Consider the following 25,965-nt stretch of genomic DNA (forward strand, 5'->3'; position numbering starts at 1 on the left):
TAGCAGGCGAGTGTATTTCTTTTCTAGTATATATTTCCATTAGACATTAAAAGCATTAGCTCGTCTATTTGTATGATAGACAGAAATTATTTATTTTTACTTAGTTCCTAGTATAGAACCTGGAAAAGTTTATTCAGAAGAAGTGTTAATCTCACAATATATATTATTTCTATAGAGAGCTCATTCAGGCGAGATATATGTTATCTTATGGAGTTGTGATCAACATGATCTTGTTTGAGAATGAGGCTATTTTACAAATGTCACATGAGTTAGAAAATGTCACCAAATTCCTAAAATTTGGTTAAATGATTGATTAAGACATTAAGAGAATGTGAATTATGAAAACAGTTTGGAGCTTTCTATGGAGTTGCATTTCCTTTAAAAGAGACAAGAAGTACAGGTGTAGTTATATTTCGTTCTTTCTTTGTTTAAATCCTTTAGTTACAGGCAACGTGTTTATAAAGACCAATTTAAGTTCTTTTTCAATCCAGTTAACTTTTATTTACAGTTTCATTCAGTTACAATCAGTTTATCTATTTAGTAATTTACTCTTTTTATACCTCCTCTAGAATCAGTGACAGCTTCTTTTGTTTTTCCTTCAGTTGTGTATGCTGTTGTTATAAATAGTTTTTTTGTTCGTCTGCAGTTTTGTTTTCCACTGAAATGTTGACAAATCATTACATTTTTGTTTGCAGATACTAAATCATAGAATATCACAGGTGTAATATAATAAGTCTCTGATTCAGGACCATGTATATGCAAAATACAGATGCAATAGCTATTATTTACTGCGAGTTCAATTTAGTGTTATCATTCTACGAGTGATATCATTAAAACATCTTGGTGATGTTCATATTTGTGAAATATTTGCACTGACTGAAAAGTAGAAACAGTTAAATTTCAGCAAAATATCTTGTTTAGTTGTTGACTTTCAGAAACTAAACTATTCAGACTCAGTGACGATAATCTCCCTTGAAGTACAAACTTCTTGAGCCAAATAACATTCTGTTACTCCTTCACTTTATAGTTTCTCCTATATCTGTTTTTTATATAGCAATTAGAGCAGAAATATATACAACAATCGAAATGGCGTCTTTCCTGAGTCTTTTAAACTATCATTAATATTCCTACTCTTATAAATATTGGTGTTACTGTTGTTAACAAGTGCAAAACCTCTAACAGCAGGATACTGAGATATCAGTCTACTGATGAGTTGTACGCTAATGGGTAGTAATGGAAACTCGTACCCAATATATATATATATATTAAAATTAAGACAAAAATTAGATACCTAACTGCCATTTTAAGTTGTTAAACGTTACATATTTTGTTACACTTTTGGGAAAGATAAGAATAATGAATGTATTTTAATTTTAAATATTATTTTAACACATCAGTTCAAGGCTCCTAAATATGCGAGTCTTCACGGATTAAAAGAAGTAGAACTATATGTTAATACTACATTCTATATCAAAATAGTGATCTGGTGTAGTATCCTACAATCTTAGGTTATCTATGTAGATGATCATTCGCACTACATTCCAAAGATGCACTGATTTTCCTTAAGAGTAATTAGGTATCATTTGCATCATAACTGGAGTTTCGATCATGAAATGTATCACGAAGTAAATCTGAATCATTCTATTTTTGAATGAGTTTAGTGAAGAAATGGACTGGATACAATGTACAACAGAGTAAAGAGGTCTTTATTGAACACCAAACACAATCGTAAGACAAAACGAATGTATTTATGATGCCTTATTGGATGTTTGATGGCTTGCTATGAAGTACAGAGAGTTGATTATATGAAAACGATTTTGAATTTACAAATCTGCTGAAATAAAATTGTAGTGGAATGACATGTATTAAAACTACATTTTAACATTGATGTTTTGTAAGTAACGTGATGCCACAAAAAATGGACCACTTTTTGGAAGAGTATGCAACAACCTTTTCTGACGCAAAATATTCATACATTCATATCATGTAAGTGTTTTCACATTGATGATTTAGAATTTCCAAGATAGGAACATCTCTTGTACTTATTATGTATCAAGTTGGGGCACCAGGGTCATCCAGAAAGAGAACTGCAACAAGTTGTACCCCAGCCATTATAAGCAAAGTGTGGTATCTTGTAACATGTGAGAATCCATGAACACAAAGGTCAGTGACGAAAGCTGTATATTTGTCTCGGGCAACAGTGTGCAACATAATCAAGGAGGATCTATATCTAGAAACAATGTATGGGTTCACAAGATAAGGCTTCCAGTTATACCCCTGTTCAACCATCACATACCTCAAGCAGTTAAAGAATGAAATGAGTATTTATGCTATTTCGTATGAAGACATACTAGTCAAGTCAATAGATACAGCAATTGGACTATTTAAACAAGCATTAAGAAACAATTATTCTTATACACTGATGTATTATAGAAAGCATTTAGGAAGGAATGGTGTGCTTTAGCTATGAAAACTAAAACAGAGCCTTTTGCAATGGAAACTATGCTGAAGAGCTATTATCAAGACGCACAGTCATCAGATAGAAGATGACTGGATGTGGTGGCAGGGATTATAATGGCATGGTGAAGTTCAAGGATCATTTAATTATAATGTGTACAATGTATGGATCTATGAAAATCTGTTTCATACTAAGAAAACATACTATTACATACACAAAACAATAATGCTAATCTTCACATGGAGTAGCCAGGTGAGTAGATGAGCTTTTGTAACCTTAGCTCAAGCCAATAATTCAAGCAAATCCTCTACTAATTATACCCTGACATGGATAAACTATAGTACAATACACTAAAATCAGAATAAAATTCTAATATACTTGAATGAAAATAAGATAAAAATTAACTTTACTGGAAAATAAGCTAAAGACAGTTTAATTAGTTAATCGAAAGAAAACATGTATGATTGGTAGATATCACAAGACATGGGAAAAACAGCAAGTTTTGATTCCCAAGTCAGAAATGAATGTAGCTGAAAACATTAAAACTCTTTTCGCATTTCACATACTCTCTGTAGCTGACAACTGAAAAATTGAATTACTAGCATACAAAAGTATCTCTTCTCCATGTGACAGCTATAGAGCAGCTCCTCTTTACAAGGTAATGTAGGACTCAAAACAATTGTACAACAAATAAACGATACCTTCCACCACTAAATCTTATTACAGAAAGCAGCTCTTAGGGATGGCTTAGCACGCATCCTTGACTGAATTTAGTGTGACCAAAATTAGATCTTTGATTAACTTAGAAATAAGAACAATAATTTCAATAATTGAAGAAATGACAAAATATATTACATAGAATTAAAACTGAATTTATAACTTGACTGAATTGAAGAAAATAGACTGAACGCAATGTAAAAAAAAGTGAAAAATAATATTTAGTTACTCATAGCATAAATTACATCTTACAAGCATATGAGATGCTGGAAAACGCTAGCTACTTTACAACTGTTAAGAGATCTTAAGAGAAGGAATTATGAATAAAACTGAAAGAGTTAACTATTATATATAAATCGCAATAGGGTCACTCCCAGAATACAGTGGTATGTTCATTGATCATTCAATGAGTTAAAAACTGGGAGGATATAACCTCTAGGAAATTTTAAACCTCTACACAGTTCATCTCAGTAGAGTACATACATAATACTAGCATAGTTCTCCAGTGATAATTTCCATAAAAAGTTCAGTAACACCATAGATAAGGCATAACTAGGACGCCATGTAACAAGTTATCTAAATTCCAAGACTAGTCTTTTTTTATCTTAAGTATACATGTGTGCTTGAACACATAACTGTGAAAAATTGTAATAATTTTCAGTGAACATGAAGTATCCGCCTGTCTAAGCTAAAAAATACAAACACCTGATATATATGTTTCACTCCACTAAAAGCTAACTTAGAAGTTATTGTTTGCAGTATTGGATTAACGCATAGGTTACCTAGGCCAGGGTCTAGAGCTACTGCCATACAAGGGCCCCACTGGCCACCCAAATAAAAAAATTATGGTTCGCAAAATTGGCAAAACAGAGGCAAGAATAAGTTATTACTATTATTTCCATGTGGTGTTTGAATATACTGTGCATTTTTATCTTCTTATAATATTATAGTATTCATTTTGAAATTATTATTTGTTCTCTATATGTACAGGTTTCACTCAAAACGTGGATGAGAAAGCTGTTAAATCGATTTGATTTCGTTCTAAGCTACTTTTGTTCCTTTGCTGTTCTCAGAGTGGATAATTTCTGTTACTATCCCAAGAGATTATTGCTAAATACTACACGTTGTGTAAAGATGTCGACAGCAATATCCTTCAACTGGTGTTCAGATGATAGTTAGAGGTTATGACCCAACCTTTGTTGGAATGAAGATAACTTAGATAGAGCAAGTCACCCTTAGTAAATGCGAAGTTTCTTGCGTGATAAGGAATATTACGTTTGATCAGTTTTGTCTGGAACTTCGTCTTCAGTAGTGTTACTGGTCTGGAACATCATTTGGTTAGTTTAAACTGAAATTTGGCCTTCAGTAGTTAGTCCTGTGTCGCGGAATGCGATCGTCCCGTAAAAGTGACAGTGAGTACACACAAAATATTGTTCATTTTGTATTACACTTTGTGTCTAACCTCGTTACTTTATTTTGATTGATTCACTTAGTAAGAAATTTAGTGTCGTTCTGTAATCAATATTTTAAGAGAATCTCTTGTTATCCAGCGGAACTATCCAATATGGCTCTTCAGTTTCATTTGGATATAATCCACTTTACCAAAAGATTTCTGAAAGTAAAAATGGACAATACACGCAAGAGTTATTTTTAACAAAAAAGGAAGAAGAATAAAAGCAGATGATTCCTGAAACAATTAATACTCAAAGGAATAAGTATAAGTATTGAGTATAAGCTTCGTAAATTGAGGTGCCAGCTTAATCTGTGCTTAAAAAATACTTTTCAAAGGATTTTTAATAGCATTTTGTTTAGTAATTTTAGAAATAACTCATTTAAAACTTTTTGAAACGTTGGTGGTAATTCTCAATACTTCTGAAAATAACAACAACTTCAACTTCTCTCGAGCAGAAAGAGAAGCTAAAGTCTTTCAGAAATATATTTTAAGTTTTTCGTTTTTCCCGTTTTCTCTCAACTACACATCATATACACGTCTTAAAATGAATTATATTACAAGTCTTTGAAAATCGGAACTACTTCTTTTATAAAGAACATATAGCGCCTTCTTCTATTAATGTAACTCTTTTGACAGTTTTGTATATTTCCAACAAAATTTTTCAAAATAAATAAATTATTTTAACTCATTAAAGACTAACTGCTGGTATTAAATATAAAAATTATTATATAAATCAATATTGTTATTAGTTGTGTCAGTTTTTGAAATGATTTGCTGGCATTCGTTGTTCTTTTCCGCGTAAGAATACAACGTTTAAATAGTCTGCAGAGGTTTGATATGTTTTTAAAATCCAAACATTGTAACAACAGCGGGCATTTGTTTAATAGAGTAAGGTTGGAAAGTTGAAGAGTAAAGGTAACTGTTTTGAAATGTCTAAACATTGAGTGGAGTAAGTTGTTTCTAATTAAGAGATAGATGTCACAGATGTGTGCTTAATAATGTTGATATAGCCTTTTTTGTGTCATTTGGTAATAAGCTTTTACTAACATTGTTTGAATTTAAGTTTAACCGTGATTTGTGAAGCTGAAAGTTAAACGTAAAATGAATTTGTTAGTAATCATAGTCATACTCTTATTGTACACTACAGTAATATAATTTAGTCTAGTAGTAGTAGTTCAGTCGCTATTGTTTAAAATTAAATTGTACAGTAAAAGCAGAAATATAGGCTACATAAAATTATTTTTCATGTATTATAATCTATATAAATCATTAAATGTTTTACATTTAGTATAACATTAATAAGTGTTAAAACTTTCAAAGCGTGTTTATTTTTTTTAAATATAAAATTTAAAATAAACTCGTCACTTAAGTTTTTCGCTTGTTCCGGAAGTTGAAATTTTAAAAATATTGACGAAGTTGTATTAGCTATTATTAATATTATTTAAGATTACATTCAACTTGGAAGTTGCAAGCCGTTTGACTCGAATGTTAGCTTTGAAAATAACGATCAGCGTTCAGATCAATTAAATTTTGGATTATTTAACGGAACATACAGACAACAAGAGACCACTACTTTTGTGTCCAAAAGAGCTGACCCTAGATACACATCCTTGAGAAGAAGTCAGAACTAAAGACCAGGAAATTATAGATTTCCCCCTTTTAACTGTTTGTAAAGTGCCACTAACTGGTAAGAAAAATGACCCATTAGAAAAATAAATCCCCTAACACTTAATTTGAGGCTAGTCTGTCTCTTCCAAGTATTAAACTGTAGTCCTTTCATCTGGTTGTCTTCAGAATATAGCATAAACAAATTATAGACTATAGACCTTCATCTAAGTAGCCCCCCCCAGATATTATTGTAAACTTAAATATGATATTCTTTTGACCTTCTTTTTCTCAAGGAAAGCAAGTTAATAATATATCTTAACCAATTTCTACAAGAAAACCTTTCAACTTTTAAGTCTAGAATCATGCTAGTAGAAGCTCTCCTTTGAACTTTTTATAAAAAGTCAACATCCTTTCTTAGACTGTGAGGTAGCAGTTGCTATTTTAGTTTTAGCTATGATTTTGTTTATTATTTATTTTTCCCTCTATAATTCAGTTTATTCATATTTTAAGTGCTAGATTGTGTGCATCATACTCCTAGTTTATATTAAATATTAAAAAGCCATTTTTATATTGAGACATCAACACAAGGTTTCCTTAGCAGTGACTTATGGATACTAAGTTCATTATTAATTATGTGATTCAAATGTTAAGTACTTAGTCATGTGGTATGTAATTGCATGGTCTGGTAAGACAAAATAACTTAAGATTTAGAGTTAAACTGAGGATGAGAAAGAGGGAGATGTTATTAGATTGAGATTTGAATATTGCCATGGTTAAGATATTTGTTAGTTATCATTTCAGGTACTTTTTTATTGTGTTTGAAAAGTGTCCAATATTGTTATTGTGGATAATCTTACAATTTAAGTTTTTCATCTTTGGTTGTTTTTCTTGATTTGTTATTATTGATTTAATTCTTTACTGACTTTTCATATTAATGTTTCATTTTTGTATTTGAGTTTGTTTTGGAGATTGAGTTGTTTATTTAGAAAGTCCTAGCCAGGCACTCTTTTTTTATTAGTGTTTAATTTTTTGTACACTTTTATATATTTAATAAATTTCCTAACTTTTCTTACCCTTCTGTTAACTCTTTCACTGCAGCTGGGTCTTTTATTTCCCAGCCCCAGCTGCAGTGAAGTTAATGTTATTTGACATATTACAACATAAAAGAAATGAATCGGCACACAGTATTCCAAGTGAGGCCTAATTAGTGATTTGTACAGAAATAATTGCATCTTTAGACTTGTAATTAGTATGTCTACAAATACACCTTAAAATTCTGGTTGACCTACAAGGTAGTGTTCAGATATATTGAACAAAATTAAAGTATTTATGATATTGATTTACAGAAATTTTTAATTTGAGATTAAGAATATTGTTAACTGGTATAAAGCTGGTTAGGCCTTTTTAGAATGTTTAGTGTTAATCCTTTTATTATAGGAAGGATATTGACCAGCTGGAGTGAGTTTGGAGTAGGGTTTCTAATTCCTGCTTTAAAAGAATATGAGCCAAGACTATTTTTCCCCACTGGAATGTAGAAGAACTAAATATGATTAGATTCAATTTAAACTTGTGGAGGAGGACTTATAAATTGTATTTCATTAGTTAAATGATGGGGGTTATAATTAATTTTGGAAAACAAAATTAATTATCAATCCATATATAAACTATTTTAAAGAAAAAATAACACTTATAAACCTAATCAGTAGTGTATCTCAAGAAAGGGATCTTGTCAGAGATGGTTAAAATTAAATCACTCAAACCATCAAGGCACAGCTTTGTGCTAGAGGAATACCTACTAGAGTTTTAAGGTATGTTTATAGACTTATGGATTACCAAACTTAAGTTGTAATTATATCTTTCTACAAATTATTAGTTAGGCCTCAATGGGAATGCTGTTTACAGTTTTGTTTTCCTTATGTAGGAAAGAATATTGACTTGTTGGAAAGGGTTCAAAGGAGGGCAACTAGGATGATTCCAAGGATAGAAGGATTATCTTATGGGGATAGTTTAAGATATCTTATTTTCTCATGACAAAAGAAGGGTAAAAGGTGATATTATCGAAGCTTACACAATTACTTAGGAATTAATAGGATAAAGGCTCCTGATTTCTTTCTGCTATAATCTGACGACAATAGGACAATGAAGATTGTCTTATGGATTAAGTTGCCATTGGTAGTAGTGGAGATGAAACTTCTACAAGAACCTAAGAAGGGAATCACTGATTTTCTTAAAAGTAAATGGAAGGTTTAAATTTTAATTTTTCTTAATGATGGGTGTAGCAGGATAGCCTTGAAGGACTAAGTGCTCCCTTGTTGTCCATATTTTATATTCAACTCGTTTATTGTCTCACTTGACCATATTGTTTCAACTGTAAAAAAATTATAATAATGAGTGAATTTTCAGATATAAAAGTGGACTTTAACAACATTCATTTGTCTGTAGTTTTTGTAGATAGTTTTCTTTAACCATGCCGTCACGATTAGACCAGATGCAACAGGAGTTTCGTCAGAAGTTGCTGTTGCAGAAGCAAGAGAAGAAAACGGTTGATGCACAAGAGTTTCAATCAAAACTAAGAATTCCTGGTTCAACACAGAGAGGTGGTCAAAGCATCTCCAAGCCAAGTGGGTTCAACCACGTAGCTCCAAGTGACCAAAGTGTTGGGGCAACATCAAGCTCTGCCCGTCTGCCTATAGGGGCAACAAAAACTGCTGTTTATGGAGAGCGATCCCAACATTTTGGTAAAAATATGAAGACAAACACCAATAATGGACATCAGGAAAAGCCTACTATGAATGGGTTAAAAAAATCTACTCATCAAGGTGGGAGTCATGTTGTGGCTCAATCATCAAGTCATACTGTACAAGAAAATGTTCGGAAAAACCATCTTGCATCTACTCCTCAAAAGAGTGTAAAATCTGTTCATGAGAAGTTAACTGAATCAAATAAACCAGTCAAAAAGGTGAGTTTTCTTTTAAAAATATCTTGCTGCTTTTTAGAAAAAAAAAAAAGTTAATGTATAAGAAAATAAACTCTTAATATATAAGGTTGGCACAGCCTAGTGGTTATCATGCTGAGCTGCAAGTTGGAAAGTCCAAAATTCAAGCTATGAATGATATGCCACTGCACTTGCTTTACACTTTTTGTTGTAGAGGATATCATAGCTGATGGTCAATCTTGCTATCTAGTTAAAGAATTATTGTGTAGGAGATGGGAAACAGCCTAAATTAAGGGATTTCTGTGTCTTCCTCAGAGGGCTCCAGTTTGGCCCAAGTGTTGAATAAGGTGCTGTACAGTTTGAAAATACCAAAGGAAATATTTTTCCCATGATTATCAATTCGGTATATATTCACTTTGATATTCTGCAAGAATTTAAATCACTATTAGCTGATTAACAATACAATTAGTGTTGTGATTGATGTTTCTTTTGATTTCTATCTAATTTTTACAAGAATTTGTTCAGTTTCTACACTTTGTGATAGTATACTTGTACTACATTTGGTCTCATGGTAAATCACCATCCTTTACATCAAGAGAATACTTTGAAAGCTTAAAATATGATAAATGTTTCAACTTGAGTAAGCTATAATTGTCTTCAAGCAAGAATACTATATTAACTTAACAGCTTCGCCTCTTAGAAAGATATAATAAGTTTTTAGTATGTAATTGAAATTAACAAGTTTCTGTTATTGCCCTTTTTTCGTAAAGAAATATTTGGTTTTCTTCCTTTCTCAATTGAAGCCTACTTCTGGGGGGGGGGGGGGGGTATTTGGCATTCCAATACCAAAGGTGCAATATCTCTATAAACATAGTCTGCTTGTATTCTCCCAGTTTGTGGTGTTTAAAATGGTACAGTTTTAAGGTTACCTACCTTTTCCTAGCCAAAAATAATAACTTGGGGGGGGGGGGAATACTTATTTGACATTTTTATTAATTAATATGTAAAATTTCATCATATTGACCTCAACACTTTGAAACGTTTTAAAACTTAAAAATGCCCTACTAGTCAAGATATTTTTATTTATATTTAATCCCGCGTTTGATATATATATATATATATATATATAAATTTATAACATTGTATTGTAACCAGTGCGTTGGATGTTATAAAGTACAGGTTTTTATTCTGAACTTTAGTTATATACTTGTTATTGCTACTGCATGATGCATCAGGAGTCCACCATTTTATATAAGTATATGTTAAACTACGTTTCATTATCAGAATTGTTCGTTTGAAGTTGTCATAACAAAGTTCAAGTCGAACTTGTTTGACCTATTTTAACAGTTGTTTACAAGTACCCTTAGTTATAGTTTACGGTTAAATCACTCGCGTGTGCACATGCGTGTTTTTTATTCAGTAAGAGGTACCGATGGGATATTCGCATAAGACACTCCAACCACATATGTGAAATAAAGTACAAAAATTATTAAATGAAAAGGAATGCCGTATAAATATTAATAGTGCGCTGTTATTAATCGTAAATTATCGAATAGAAACTACTTCAGTAACATGGTATTTGATGCGCGCATCTTCAGACTTTGTTACTGTATATTGACTTTTCAGTTATTTAAAGGTTGATTGAGTAGTTATTACACTGTACGAGCTTGTAACTTGTATACTTACTGTGTAATTTTCATTGTGATGTATATGCAATCAGATTCAGTGAAAAGTAATTTGACCAGCGGCGTTTATTCGTTGACATACTCTATTCTGTGTCATAATTCGTTATGAAGTGTCACTTGGCTTCAGTATTTATACATCAAGAGACACGACTCATACTTTTATGGAGAGTCTTTACCTAGTTAGTAAAGGTTAAATTGTTCAATTAATGTAATTTAGCTCTAGAATTCACATTCTAAAGTGTGTTTTTATCACCTTTTAACAGGGCGTATTGACAGTGAAATGGGGGAATGTTGAAGTACTTATATTTTGCGATTTCTAGTTTAGATTTTCATTATTTTGCATATTTTAATGTGTTTGATTTTTAGGTGTTGCTAGTTCATTTATGTTAGATTATTACGGTATATATCACTGTTATAGTAATTAAAAACACTACGGGCGGAAATTTTAGGCCTAAAACACGTTGAACCTGGTTTTTTAACCTAACCTAGCATCTTTTTTGGAAATTTTACTTTTGATGACGAATATAGCAACAAAATTCTTTGAAATGATACATAGTGCTTTATGTATTACAATTACCCAGTCATTGTGTTCTGATAGCTGAAAGGCCCCCGTGGCAGAAAAGATGATACTCAGGCTCAATTGCTTTCTCCAGAAGTCAAAAGTCAAGATAGCCAGTTCTCGAGAATCACAGTGTTTTTGTAGTGAAAGTCATTAATGTATATTTTCTGAGTAAACCTAATAGGTCAGCAGTTCATCTTGCATTGTAAGGTAACACGTTACATCAATAATGCCATAACTCAGCCTTTTATATGAAAAGTATTAAACTAAATGCGTTGTATGTGCCATGTCTCACAGTAGGAATGGAATGACAAATACAACTACCTCTCTACTGCAGAATGTAATATCCACATAAATTACGTGAGACGGTGCGCATTCAGTTATGTTGTTAAGCCTAATATCAGCCTTACTGGTCGGCGCTTACAGCCATCTCGCCCAAATAAGTTCTTAAGACAGTTCTGCTTCCAATAGAAAAGGACACAAGAGTTTGCATACTGGTAACTTGCATTATTTTTCTCCTACTGCTCCTTGTACACCAGTGGTTGTTGAAGGAGTAAAATTCTTCTTTGGCCATTTGGTTATAAAATATTTGTAGTGGTAGTGCTTGTGGCTTGATATAGTGGTCATGCTAATTTGTTTTCCATATTTTCCAAAACGTACGTGCCAAACAGTTTGCGTCCTGTTTTTCGTGAATTGTTTTCAAATGATTAAATACCGTTTGTTTGCACAAAATGAACGGAATCTTGCCATTTTGCCTAGAAACTATTTTCATGATGTAAACGTGATTATAAGCAACTCCGTGACCTTTCGGCTTGAAGCTGACATCTGAAAAATGAGGTCGCCCTGAACCATATGTCTAGTAGGATTTATGCTTTGCTATGTGCTCCAAAATAAATTGCGCTACTGATTAATTTATTTTCACGTTTTTTTTCACAATGACAAGTTGATACATAATGTGTTAGTTGCGCTAATTTAATTACAATTTATCCCAAAAGGCATCGAATATATGGGTCACTGGTTTTAATAAATACTGACCTTGTGTTTCCAGGTATTTGAACTTGGATGTGGTAGAAAACTGGGATCGCTTCCAGTTATTGTTTGACACGTATTTTGTGATAATCCCCGTTACTATTTGTAGATATTGTGATAGTGAGAACAGACACCAACTAATAAAATGTTGTTATAAGCTGCATGTATAAATTCAATTTTTTATCATTTGTTATCAAATAATTTCGGAGTTGATCGACTTAATGGCTCAAACGCACTTGTGCTGCTTAACTTGAGGCTTTCATTAAATGTCGATGAACTAATAGAAGTTGTTTTATGACATCTTTTGCCATTATATAATTTGTTTTGAAACTTAAGTTTTAATGTTACCGAAACTCTCAATGTTAACGTTCGTATTAACTCTTTATACGTTTTTCACTTTTCTGCAATGTGTCCATTGTGTTGTACACCAAAGCTGCAGATTGTTAGTTGTTTTTACCCCTTTTCTTGTAGGTAAATGGTTTTATATTTGAAATTAGTCTACTGGATCAATTTGACTTGTACGTCATAGTCCTTTTAACAGTTTTATATAGTGTTTTCCTATAAAACACAAGTGTTCATGAAAGAGATGATCAATTTGACTTGTACGTCATAGCTTTTTTACAGTTTTATATAGTCTTTCCCTATAAAACACTAGTGTTCATGAAAGAGATGATCAATTTGACTTGTACGTCATAGCTTTTTTACAGTTTTATATAGTCTTTCCCTATAAAACACAAGTGTTCATGAAAGAGCTATCAGAGTTAATAAGGGAAAGAATAATGTAGAACGTAAACATTACTACAAGAGTTGTTTTTTAAATATACCCACACGTCATACTTTTATATCTATACTTGTGACGTCTACCTTCTCAGTACTGAGAAAGTAGACTAAAGAAATATTCTAATTCTACAGAGGTGAGCTTCAGCCGACCAGCTGTTCAGAATGGTGATTCATTCTCTGTTACTCAGTGGACGCCCTATTTGTCCTCGAATAGAGTACTTGCATACTTATAGTCACTCCTGCGTATATATATTATGTGCCCAATTATGGTAGTATACTGTATCCGAGTTCTTTTACCTTCTTGATACGTAGGAATTGAAAGACCTAATTGAATTGTGCTGTCTTTATTCGGATCTGATTTCAGCTTGTTTTTAATAGCATAAACTATAAAAGTGATAATCAAATCCATAATATGAATAAGAGGATTGAAGGTGCGGTGTTTTTATAAGTAGCTCCATATTTTTCAAACCGTATTTTAACAAATATACTGTTTACCGATTTTGACTGTGTATCGAATCATTAGAGGTTTTTCTGGTGACGTCATAGTTAACCTTGGTGGATAAAAAAATCTTACTTCATACATGGCCGAAAGAATGTGTAGATAAATATTAAAACACACATACACATAAACCCTTGATTCATGAAGTACGTCATTCACTTGTTTGATACTACGCAGAAGATCATGGATAGTGATTTTTAAAAATAAAGTTAAGTTGAAAAATCTCTTATCATATCAAGGGTAGTGAAGTGAAATGACAGCTGTCAGGAAGTTGGTCAGGTTATCAGGCGTCACTAACTGCCACTTCTGCAACTGGCAAAGGTGGATAGATGAGATTGGGTTAATACTTTTTTTTACAGTGGTTTAAACCTTTAAATCGGATCAAAATAATCAAGCTTCGGTTCCTTTCGCCGTGGTGTATTCCAAGGGTAGAATGAATTAATAGAACGATATTATGTTGGTGTAATGACAGTTTTCGAATTGTTTATTCTGTATGACATTGTTGATTGACATAGATCTATTCTGTACCCCCATTTCGTGAACTGAAATACTTTACATTTATATACAAACTGCAATTCATTCAAAACGTGTAAAGTTATCGTATAAATATAATTAAATGGTGTTTGTTATCATACATACATTCTGGTTTTACAAACCGTTTTGGTACCGAAGTAAATATTGATTCTTATGATTCACGGTAAAAACCTATTTACTTCAGTTTTCTTCCGATATATATAATAGTTCACTTCATAGGCTTACGATGGTACAACTGTTATTTTTTGTTTTCATAGAAATAGTTGTATTTGTATACACACATTTCGTCTTTAGCAAATTACTACAATAAACAAAATCTATAATTACAAATTAATCGCTCGAATGTTAAACAAAAGCTTAACTATTAGGGTAAATAGCTATAACTATAGGGGGGAGTGCAAAAGCAAGGGAATGTAACTTGAAAGTAAAATATACCGAAACTAAATGAATTAGTAAATGTCCGTTTGGCGCCCACCAACAGTACAAAAGCGTCAATGCGGATCTCAACGCTAAATGCTTGACTCTTATCTTTGTGAATTTATATGGAGAAATAGAAACAAGTATTAAAAAAACAACAACAAATGTTTAATATCGCAAATTCACTAAATAAATATAACATAATGTTTTATTATTAATTATTTTATTTTATTGCATTACTGGTGTTATTTTCAAAACGATCTATTGGTGGGCACCAAACGGAAGTATCTATATAATTAGTGAAAAATAATTAATTAGAATGGTCTTAACTTGACAGAAGTTGTTCGTCACCAGATAGCGTTTTCTGTCATATAAATAATTGTATTTCTTTCGCTTCACTGGCCCAAGTACAACGCTAGCCTCAAAGTGAAGAGTGGTTGCAGACGATCAGTCACGTGAAATTATTCTTTCTAAGCCGAAAATAAATTATGTAATTGTTTTTATAGTAATCCATAAGCATCTTGCTCAAGTGGTTTGGGCGCTTGACTTGTTTCCCAACATGCTCATTCTTAGAGTTTTGTGGGTGTTATGTAATGATAAATCCCACTGATCGGTGGTACAGAGTAGCTCAAGAGTTGGCAGTTGGTGGTGTGTTGACTAACTGTCTTTCCTTTAGCTAGTGCAGATTGTTCTGGAGTAGTTGTACACGAAAATCACACAAAATATAGCATAAGCACCTGGTAATATTTTATAACCTCTATAGTTATATATTTTTACAAGCAAAATTGACAACCGAGATGTAAGTTTACTTGGTGTTTAAGTGTTAATGTCATAATGCTGTGGTATTCAGATCCACTGATAACTTACAAATAAGTTCACAAGTATCTGCAAAAGTCAGATTCCAGAAATGTACTGTAAAGAAAGGAAACAAGTTTATTTTACTTAATGGCCAGCTTACAACTTTTCCATAACTATTACAAGCTGTTGGGGTTGAGAGTAATTTTGAAATATCCACAGAGAACAATCATCACATGAGATATTTGGGTTTGAAGACCAGAGTTACACGGAAATTGAATTCTCCTTTGCCCCGCTCTGGGTGTGGAAGATGCAAGTAAGATTCTTTGTGTGTGTGTGTGTGAGAGAGAGAGAAAAAAAAAGGTGAGGTGGATCAGTCTGTTCAATACCAAGGTGTATGATGGAGATCAATAGATCCAATCCTAAAGAATTTGTTATGGGGTTGGAGGAGAGACAGGAGTGCTTAGAGAAAAACCCACTTTCACTATTCAGGGGCCAAATATTTCACCTGACCAGTGCCCAGATTTGAATCTAAAACAAACAAATAGCATTAGTAAGAATATATATTAATGAAATATATCAATGAAACACTAGAGCTGGAGACAGTGGAGGGGGTGATGTGCGAGGTAGTTAGCCAGGAAATATTTCATCTTGGTAAAAACTGCCAAATTGTTTCTACCTGGGTTTGACAATTGAAGGTAATTGGGGTTTGCTGATCATTACTGAGGGTTTGGGGCTTAATTTTGGTGTAGGCATGGTGATTTGACATGGAATGAAGGATATTGTTTTTGAAATCCCTTTGCTGTTTTTTTTTTTTTGTGTGAATGCTTTCTCAGCTGGATTTGGACATTAATTTTTGTAGTAATAGGAAAGATCCATATTTCGTTCGAAGAAACTGTACAGGTTAGTACTTGCTTCCTAGAGGATGATGGTTGTACTTGTAGTTCTGAACTCCATAAACCATTGGTAGGGGAAATCTTCAGGTGTTAGTTTTTAAAGAGAAATATCATCGTCTGTGTGTTTTATCTGCTTGCAGTTTGGTGGTTGGTTTTCAGATAAAGGGCCAAAGTGATTCAAATGTTTACATTTGGCATGTGCAAATGTATCTGTTTAGAAGGATTAGTACATGATATTCACTAATCCTTTTACTCAAAATATTGTTGTTGGAGAAGAACCTACCAGGTTTAGGTAATACTGGTGTTAAAACAAAAAGCAACTGTCTTAAATGTAAATCCAATAAATTTAGTGAAGCAGCTTATAAAAGACAGTATTTAGTGATACTTTAACCAATTTGTTTTTTAGTGAGAACATGGTAAATGTTAAGTTCTAGGCTAATGAAACAGTTGTCAACTGTTACATGTGCTATGATTTATCTGGTAGGTTGTGTTGCTGTGGTTCAATTTTCCTTTCATACTTATTAAGTGTATTTGTTAGTAAGCAGTGTATGTGAATTAGTGTTGAGCTTTAACAACAACAACATCTGATGGTGATTCAAACTTACCTATTTTTTATTTTTTTCACGTACGATTTACTCTTTGATTGAAATGACCCTAAACTACTCAAATCACTTGCTGTCAGTTTAGAGTATTATTATTATTTTTCATATAAATGTAAGAATAGGGTGACCAGATGTCCTGGTTTTGAACCTGTCGTCCCTGAGTCTAAAAAGACTTTTGACTTTGGTTTGTTACAGTTTTTGAAAATGGGAAAATTTTTTCTAAAATACATGTTGCTCATTTACCTTGCTGTATCTATACTGTTATCGCATGAACTCAGATTACTGAGTGTATTTTAGTATTTCAGATGAGGGAACAGTGTGTATCTGTCAACTGTACTTTATTAGTAGGTGAAAATGGATTTGGAAACAGCAAAGTTCTTATGAACTGAAATAACTCATATTCTCTTTTTATTTAAGTTTGTCATTACAAGATTAAATACATGATATATCATTGCTTAGATTTTTATTTTCTTGTTGTTTATTTAATTCTTTAAGTTCATATAGTTAAGTTTGAAAACATCTTTCTGGTTGTAACTTTTTTCTTTGTGTGTGTGTGTGTGTGTGTGACAATATTGAGCTTAGAAATGTTCTCATTTGACAATAATAGGTATCTTTAGTGCTGTAATATTAATATTAATGTTTTACCTGGTTATCAGTGTAAATGTAGTTTAGGAAACTGCTGCTTGGTCTTGGTTTACTTGTGTTACTCAAAATGTCTTGCAGAAGGTTAATTTTTGCTCAAATAAATGAACTGTAATTTCCTTGTGTATTGCGTGGTTTAATCTTGAATCAGTATCATTTTTCATTAACTACAATAATAAAGTCTTCATAATTTATTTTTTGAATTAAATAAGAAAGAAAAAAGCTTAGGCATATGAATTAAATATATTTTTTTCCATATTACTATGTATACACGTGTTAAACCATGTGTTATCTTACATCTAGATATGATACTAAAGGTGATTTAAAATTTTCTTTGCACTAAAAAGGTAATTTAATATTTTAGTATTAGCTTATGTATATTGGGTGTGTTATATTGACTTCACTTGTATGTGTATTCATCATGTATAAGGGCGTGGTGATATTATTAGACAACGTCATATGTCTTAGGTTGGGTTGCCTGAATTTACTCCTACTTGAATGGCAGTTTTTGTTGTAAGAATACAACTAATAAATTAGGTATGCATTATATTTTAAATTAAGTTATTCAGAAAATGTACTGAATGAAAACATGGTCTGCTATGAAATTGGATACTTCTATTATGAAGAGAGTCATCTTATTTATGACACCAACTTTAATGACTGTATAACTGTGGTATGTTGAACAGCCATTTCTTTATAATAAAACTCTCCTAACAACAAGAACATGATTTTCACTAGGACTGTATCTGAGGGTTTGATTATACCTTTGTTGATGTAATTTAAAAATTTTTTTCAATAAAAGGTAGCACTTTTAATATATAAAAACATTACAGTTTATATTAGTAAAATTTATGAAAATTTTGAGCTCTGTACATTGAATACTTTTGATGCAATGAGTTGCATATGACTAAAGAGCACAATCTGAACACTTTTCCTTTGCAGTACTTTCCAGAAAAAAACCTTTTCTAAAAAGTGTTCACTTTTTCAAAAATTCTTTCATTGAAGTATAAATACTACAATTAGTATTTACTAGCACAAATAGCTGCTTAGGGTGGCATTTCTGCTAGTGTCATTAACTAATGAAGGCCGTATTTGCAATGACTTCAAGCTTTGAAGGTTGACATTAGTATTATGGATTTATGGGTATTTCTTAAACAGTAACAAATTATTTGTGTGTTAGTGTAGCTTAAGTCTGGTTGCAAAACACGTAACTTGTTGATTACTTTGAAGTTCGTTTCTTAATATAACTTTTGATTATAATTTATCAGACTCTTCAGCAAACCATCGTTCCAATCTAGGATCCTAGAAATATACTAGACGAGTAATTGACCAATGAATAGAAACATCATTATAGAAACTTGTATTCTATTCTAGATAATTTTCAAATCACTTTCCCTTCTAGATTAGTCTAACCAATCCTTAGAATGGAGGTGGTATCACCCACTTCATTTTTTAAAAATTTAATTATTGAACTTCACCATTTTATTTGTAAGGAGTCGCAGTTTGCAGTTACTTATACACACATACACACTCTCTTGAAGCTTCCAAAGTATACCAGACTTGCAAGAAATGATAGATTTTTCAAGTACATAATAAGTAAACTGTTAAATAAGTTAACAGTGTTTGTTACACAAGCACTAGCTTCAGATGTAAGTTATAGAAACTCCCACTTTGAGAATAAATGATGATGTCTAAGTAAAAATAAAAAAATGCTTCATTAGGGCCCTCTAAAATTAGGAATCCACTTAAACAAATAAAAAAAACTATCATGTAAGTGGACAACTAGTCTATTTCAATTACAGTAATTACAAATTTAGCATAAACAAAATAGAACTTGGAACAATGGAAATATTTAGACTTGTCTCTAGGTAAGTCACAATAAGTGGTTATGTAAATGTAGGTCAAATACTAAGTAATCTAACTAATTTTAAGTACCCTAACACTAGAGAAAACAGTCTTCACTGCTGCAAGAAAGATGTCGACAATTTTATTCATTTTGTAAACTATACTAGTTCACATTTGAATCTACTGAATTATTTTTGAATGGTAAGTTAAAATTTAGTAGCCATTTGATAACTGTACACAGGATTTTTCACTTGCATGTTTTCTTTTGATTTTTCAGCCTTTCCATGATAAACCTGTAAAAGTGCCAGTGAAGCCAATGCCTGAGAAGGATGCTGCTAAACCTCAAATAAGTGTAACTAAAAGGTCTTCAAATACAAAACAAATTGTAGGTACCTGTAGTAGTAAATATTTTAAAGCAGTACATTTTGATGTAATTATCGGTTTGTCTGTGCTTTAATTGGAATTTGAGAATTTTATTAGTGTTTATTTGATTTGATTCTTCAACATCTACGCCGTAAGGTCTTATCTTTTTGGCACTGGGTTCCAGCTGTGATTATGTAACTTGAGATTATGCTTTGAAAATAGATGAGGATTTGAACTTCTTACTTTATGTGAGTAAGAGTTAACAGATAAATCAAGAAATCATTTAAAGCTTTTATTCTCCAAATATGGGGGAGAAAAAAGCCCCATAAAGATAGTACATACATATATCTTTATGATACTTTGAAAATTATTTCATTCTTGTTTTTGAATTAATCTAAGCTCATTATGCTTTTGGACGTTACTGGTAGATACCAACCTGACTTGAAGCTGCATGCTTGTAAGTTATATGATTTTTTATGAAAGGTATTTAGAAGACTGAACAAGCTCTTATAGTAAAGTGATAGGTTTTTAGGGTTTACTCTGTGATATGCAAAATAATTGGTAAAAGTGACAAAAAATTGTATGTTACTTAGTAAATTGGGCAAAATTTCTTTAATAATATACAGTAACTGAGATATAAAAGTACTAATTTGATGTTATTATTACAGAAAACAATTTGAACTTTAAGGCAGACAATAAATTCCAGATCAAATATATATTTTTTTTTTCTAAAAATCAGCTGTTGTTTTTCTTTACTTTTTATCCCACAAAACCAAAATTGTAAGTAAATGAAATTAAACTTGATAATTGCAAGTGACACCCTTAACTGGACACCTCTGTTCAGAAAAAGAAAGAAAGAAAAAGTTTGCCGAGAATATGTTTTAGACATGTCTGATCATCTGTTTTTGAAGCACTTTATCGTGTCCAAATGTTTCTGAGTGAAACTGCCAAAATTTTGTTCCCCTACACTATTTAGTTTTTGAAATATGATCATGTTTAATATTAATGTTTTACTTATCCTATGTATTTTGGAATGTTTTGATAAGAGTTTCACTTTATTGTAGGATAAAATTGTACTGTAATTTTTTGTAAGTCTTAAACAAGAAATATTTCTTCATTCCTCAGTTTTATTTAAACCTGACAGTTGAATAATTACTTTCCATATTCCTTAATACTTAATCACCAGAAAAAAACACAAACCTGTGATGAAACAATATGGAAATACTTTTGGATATTGTTTGTGAAGGAAAATTTTCTATATACAAAATAAAGTAACTATGAGTTAGTTTTGTTTTAAGTCAGAAATATTTCATTAGGTGTGGCCTTGTCAGGGGCACAGTGTATAATCAGTTATATATATAAACAAGTAGATTGCTGCATTATTCTATGACATTTGTGTAGGTAGTCTAATCTAGTCACTATACCAGCTTTACTTGCTTTCATTATTTGTTTTCTAGAATTCTGCTCCCAAGACAAGCTCCTTAATGGCTAAGAAATGTGGTGCAGAGTTGGTTCAAGAACCTCTTAGGTCCAAACTCAGAGACCCCAACCTAGAGCAATGTAAATTCTGTTGTAGGAGTTTTGCAAAAGATCGCATTCATAAACATGAAGAAATCTGTGATAAAACTTCAAAAAAGAAGCGGAAGGTGTTTGATGCCACAAAAATGAGAGTGAAAGGCACCGAAGCAGAGCAGTTTGTTAGGAAAAAATACAAGAAAGAAGATCCAAAGGTAATATTTAAAAAAACAACGAAAAAAACAACTCATCTCTCTAACTGGTCATGTGTAAAAGTAATTTACTTTTCTATTCAACTGGTTAAATTGAGGCTATAACTAAAAATTATTGGGATTTACTTGATAACCATCTTTAAGATTTAACTTGTAAGTTTCGATAGCTCTTACATTTAATTAGGAAATTTACAACAGTTGATAGAATAATAAATTTACCAATTCTTAGTTTAAAATAGAATAACCTAAATATGCAGATTAAAAATATCTAAAAATTTTGAAATTCATTTAAATATTTGGAGATAATATAAGTGCAGGTATCATGTTTACCTTACAAGTTTGTTTTTTATATTTGAAGTGTGAAAGGTAAACCGAAATATTACATGATTCTTTGTATCTGTGTAGGCTGTTTTAAATGAAAGTTTGCTGTTTAATATGAATTGATCAGGCAGATAAGGCAACATTTGTTGGTTTTGGGAACAGGCTTCAAGAGAAAAGCTACATAGATTGTCTAGTGAGAAATACAGAATGCAAGTTTAATAATTGCTTGTTTTTACACATAGGCAATTGATAGAACTCTCTCTCTCTTTATATATATAGCATAGGCCAGAAAATTAAGGTAAACTAAAAGCTTGTATGAAAACTCCAGAAAGATATTTTTAACGTGGAGGATGAGATCAAAATTATTTTGTTTTATTTTAGTAAATTCCCATGTTAACTGGTATTTTGTTTGTTGGTAAAGTATGTAGACTTTTGGAAGATGCTAGGAAAAGTTCGGAGCATTTTTTCTTACATAATAAATGTGCTTGTTTCAATTTTCCAAGATAAAAGTGACTTAATTAGTGCTTGCATTAAAAAAATTATGGTTACGTAAATGTTGTTAATTATGTATTCATCAATTTTTTCTGTAGCCCAAAAAGTCTAACTGGCGAACACAACATGAAAATTTCATAGCCAGCATTCGTCAAGCTAAGGCTGTCCAAAAACATCTAGCAAGTGGTGGCAAGCTGTCAGATCTCCCACCACCACCACCCTCGGAAAACCCTGATTACGTCCCTTGTCCTCACTGTGGTCGGAAGTTTAATGGTGCAGCAGCTGAACGACACATTCCAAAATGTAAAAACATTGTCTCGAACAAGAAGCAAGTTGGTAAGAAGTAAAGTATTGGAAATCTAAGAATAACTTCCTTTACAATGTATTAGAAGTAAATGCTTGTTTAACTTCCATCTTAATTATAAAAACTGCTGGTTAAATTGGGACCGAGGTTTGTAAAAGTTCACCCTCCATATTAAAAGTAACAGTAGCTGTACCATATTAATGGGTAATAAATAACCTTAATCTGTAGAAATGCTTAATGTAATAATACAGATTGAGTTTCTAGTTTTATAAATCTGCTATTTTTTGTAGTATATTTGAAGTGTACTTACAGAAACACTTTGTGATTTATATTTTTGTGTTAAACCAGTCGCTCAGTGAATATTTTTTTTAACAGCATTTTGTGGCTAGAACTTGAGAACTGTGAACAGTTTGTTTTTGTTGAAGTGTTTGATTGTTCAGCAAAATATTTGTTCTACAAGTGGTTCATTGCATCTAATTATGACATTGTATACTCTGAAAGTTTTCTCAAACACTTAGCTATGTTGTTTTAAAATAATGTTTAGTAACTTCTCAGATTATCTGATATATAGAGTCAACTTGCCAATAAAAGGAAAACTTGAATCTCTGAACTAACAACAGGAATTTCCAGTCTCTCCACCCCCTTTAAAGTTGCTTTTCTTGACCTTATCAGTTAGTTAGTTGGTGTCTATAACATTAAAACCCAAGGGCCTAACAACTTAAATGAGGCTTAAAGTAACAACCTAGTCATCTTATATAATGAAAGTTTGTGTATCTGATTACTAGTATTGATCTTTAGTGATAGCTATGAAAGATGTTGAAGGAGTAGTATGGCTAAGACTTTATTTAACTAGAATTATCCAAAATGCAATTCATTGTAGTACCTTTTTAGTATTAGCTTGATGTTAAATACAGCTATAGAGAAAAGTAGGCTTATTTCATGCAAGGTATTACTTAAAAAGAACAAACATTAAGTTTTGGTACTGTAAAATGATTCTGCTTAGAATTGTGGTTCTCTCAGTGGGATATTTTAAAATCTATAGACATATTCAAGGGATAAGAAATAAGTTTGTAGAACATCTGAAGAAATGTGCCTTACAGCAACTTGTGTATAAGGTTTATTTTATGGATGTAGATTGATAGATGTTAGGAATTTAATATTCCAGTACTTTCAAAACTGGGCGACTATTATTGCATGATACAATTGTATTTTACTTTCTTACCAGACAAACTAGATTTGCAAGTGAAACAAATGTAACATAATTTGTATGCTTATGTAGGATCTGTAAAATAAATATTTTTATAATTATTTAGTAATATTTCCTCCTTTTTTTTTACTAAGCCACATTATACTTTGATATATTGTTTTACTTGTGTTTCATGGGTATTTTAACAGTATAGGACATATAGCAGTGTGTTAAGAGTAGATAGTTCCTGTTTATTCTACTTCAGGATATGTGAACTGGTATTAGCCTTAATAGATGAATGTATTATTTTGTATATTTATCATTGAAAATAAAATAGTTTTCTGCCTTTTTAAATTTTTTGGTGGGATTTTAATCTTGCTTTAACAAGTGAATTTAAAAGTTTCGTAAAGTCTTTGTGTTTCATAATTTCCTTTATTAGTATCTTACTGGAAGCTACTTGAGCACTTAAATTGTATGATTGTGCTAAATGTTACATTTTTTTCTAGTGACAAGTTTTTCAGTGTTGATATAGAACTTGCACAGCTAGCCTTCAATTACCTTTGAGTGAGATTCAACAACAACAAACTATATAGAGTTACTGTACCTACTGTTAATCATGACTTAATGATTAGATCACAGAGAAGCTTTGATAACCCAATATGTGAAAGTCAGTTTAGTTACCACACAAGAAAGAAAACAGCTATAGATTGTTTCATTCTTAAATCACCATATACTAGTATCAAAAATATTTTATTCTAAAATTTTTGGGATATAGGAATGGGAAAAAAGATCAGAAACTAGAGAGCACTTGAGATTGGAGGAAAATCTGAATTACCCATTCCACCACTTAATGTATATATGCATCCACCCTGCAGTGTTATAAAAAAAATCTATAGACCTAATACTGATGGCAAGTATAATTAATTAGAGCTATTAAGGGTTTTTTCGAACCTGGGTAACTTCCATCATTATTTATACAGACAAAAGTTTACACTCCAGACAGATCATGCAACACTGAAGTGGCTGGTGAATTTTTGCAACCCAGAAGGCCAGATAGCTCCAAAAACTCCATGCATTTCCCTGGACAGAGCAATAGATATACTGACACATTACCCCGAAGACAGTGCATTAATGAAGAGTGTATACTGCAAAGTGTAGGCCTAGATATGACATCCACAAGTGATGATAAACACTCATCTGAAAGATGATCAGGCAAAATAAACTAGTTATTCAGTGGCTCATGAATAATGCAGAAATACCTAGGAAGTCTTGCACACAATTCCTACTGAAAGATGTATCATCCAATACAACTCCTGTTGAAACATGGAGTCATGCTGCAATTGTTTGAAGGTGTGTGGTATATAAACATGCCATGTACTTTTACCTTCTTACTTTTGTATTTTTTAGAATTTGTCAGTTTTTCTGATACGTGTTGTTTTCACATAACTAGGGTGACCAGACATCCTAATTTTGCTGGGACTGTCCAGTTTTTTGGTGGTTTGTGCCAGTGCCCCCAAGAATTTTTCTCAGGATGTACAAAACATCTAACTGTCAGTCACACCATTACAAATTTAAAATAATATAACTTTTATTTCATTTACTTTATATTTATTGAACTGTTCTATAATATTTTCAAATATATATATATATTGACATTGTTTTTGAAATAATTTCACCTACTTTTTTTTTAGTGATAGACACAAAAGAAATGAACAAAAATAGTCAAATTATACAGCCAATAAATCTTTAATTATTCACTTTATCCAAATCTGCTTAAAGTAGGCTACTTTATACCTGGATTTATTTAAAAATCAATAACATTTTCAAACACATATTTTTATGTATTAGCATTACTTTGAAAAATGTTTAGACATATTTTGTTAAGAATGAATGGAATGTAGAAGTTTTTTTTTCATTAAATAGTCATAAAATTCAGTATATCACTGTGCAAAGAGTTTTGATGATGACCACTGCCTTAACTGTCTCCACAATCACACCTGTGCAGACCTGGGTTTTTTTAACATGCACAGACAAAACTTTTGAGAGAGAGTTTGGTGGCAGGAGAGTATGTATTACAACACTGAGCAAATCAAGTAGGCTTGTTACATTCATGATTTT

The 25,965-nt window shown here is 31.7% G+C and overlaps 1 protein-coding gene across 5 annotated transcripts; it reads left to right on the forward strand.

Annotated features, from left to right (window-relative positions):
- The first annotated feature begins 5,441 nt into the window (after positions 1 to 5,441).
- Positions 5,442 to 25,410, forward strand: LOC106459942. 5 transcript variants are annotated; one of them, XM_022386519.1, is made up of 6 exons: positions 5,442 to 5,543; positions 8,679 to 9,195; positions 19,732 to 19,839; positions 21,275 to 21,547; positions 22,456 to 22,693; positions 25,298 to 25,410. In XM_022386519.1, the coding sequence occupies exons 2-6, from the start codon at positions 8,704 to 8,706 to the stop codon at positions 25,300 to 25,302; spliced, it is 1,116 nt and encodes a 371-aa protein (XP_022242227.1). In that variant the 5' UTR covers positions 5,442 to 5,543; positions 8,679 to 8,703; the 3' UTR covers positions 25,303 to 25,410. The 5 variants fall into 5 exon arrangements, with proteins under 5 accessions (XP_022242227.1, XP_013775064.2, XP_022242225.1 ...); XM_013919610.2 differs by lacking the exon at positions 25,298 to 25,410 and adding an exon at positions 24,847 to 25,267; XM_022386517.1 differs by lacking the exon at positions 25,298 to 25,410 and adding an exon at positions 24,828 to 25,005.
- The last annotated feature ends 555 nt before the right edge of the window (positions 25,411 to 25,965 follow it).

Source organism: Limulus polyphemus, unplaced genomic scaffold, assembly GCF_000517525.1.
Source record: "Limulus polyphemus unplaced genomic scaffold, Limulus_polyphemus-2.1.2 Scaffold684, whole genome shotgun sequence".
NCBI classification, from domain to species: Eukaryota; Metazoa; Arthropoda; class Merostomata; order Xiphosura; family Limulidae; genus Limulus; species Limulus polyphemus.

Bases quoted from the DNA above. Each gene is read 5' to 3' on its own strand.
- LOC106459942 (XM_013919610.2), top strand. From the start codon at position 8,704: ATGCCGTCACGATTAGACCAGATGCAACAGGAGTTTCGTCAGAAGTTG. The intron at 19,840-21,274 runs GTAGGTACCTGT...TTTGTTTTCTAG, and splicing joins CTTCAAATACAAAACAAATT to AATTCTGCTCCCAAGACAAG. The intron at 22,694-24,846 runs GTAAGAAGTAAA...TTTACACTCCAG, and splicing joins CTCGAACAAGAAGCAAGTTG to ACAGATCATGCAACACTGAA.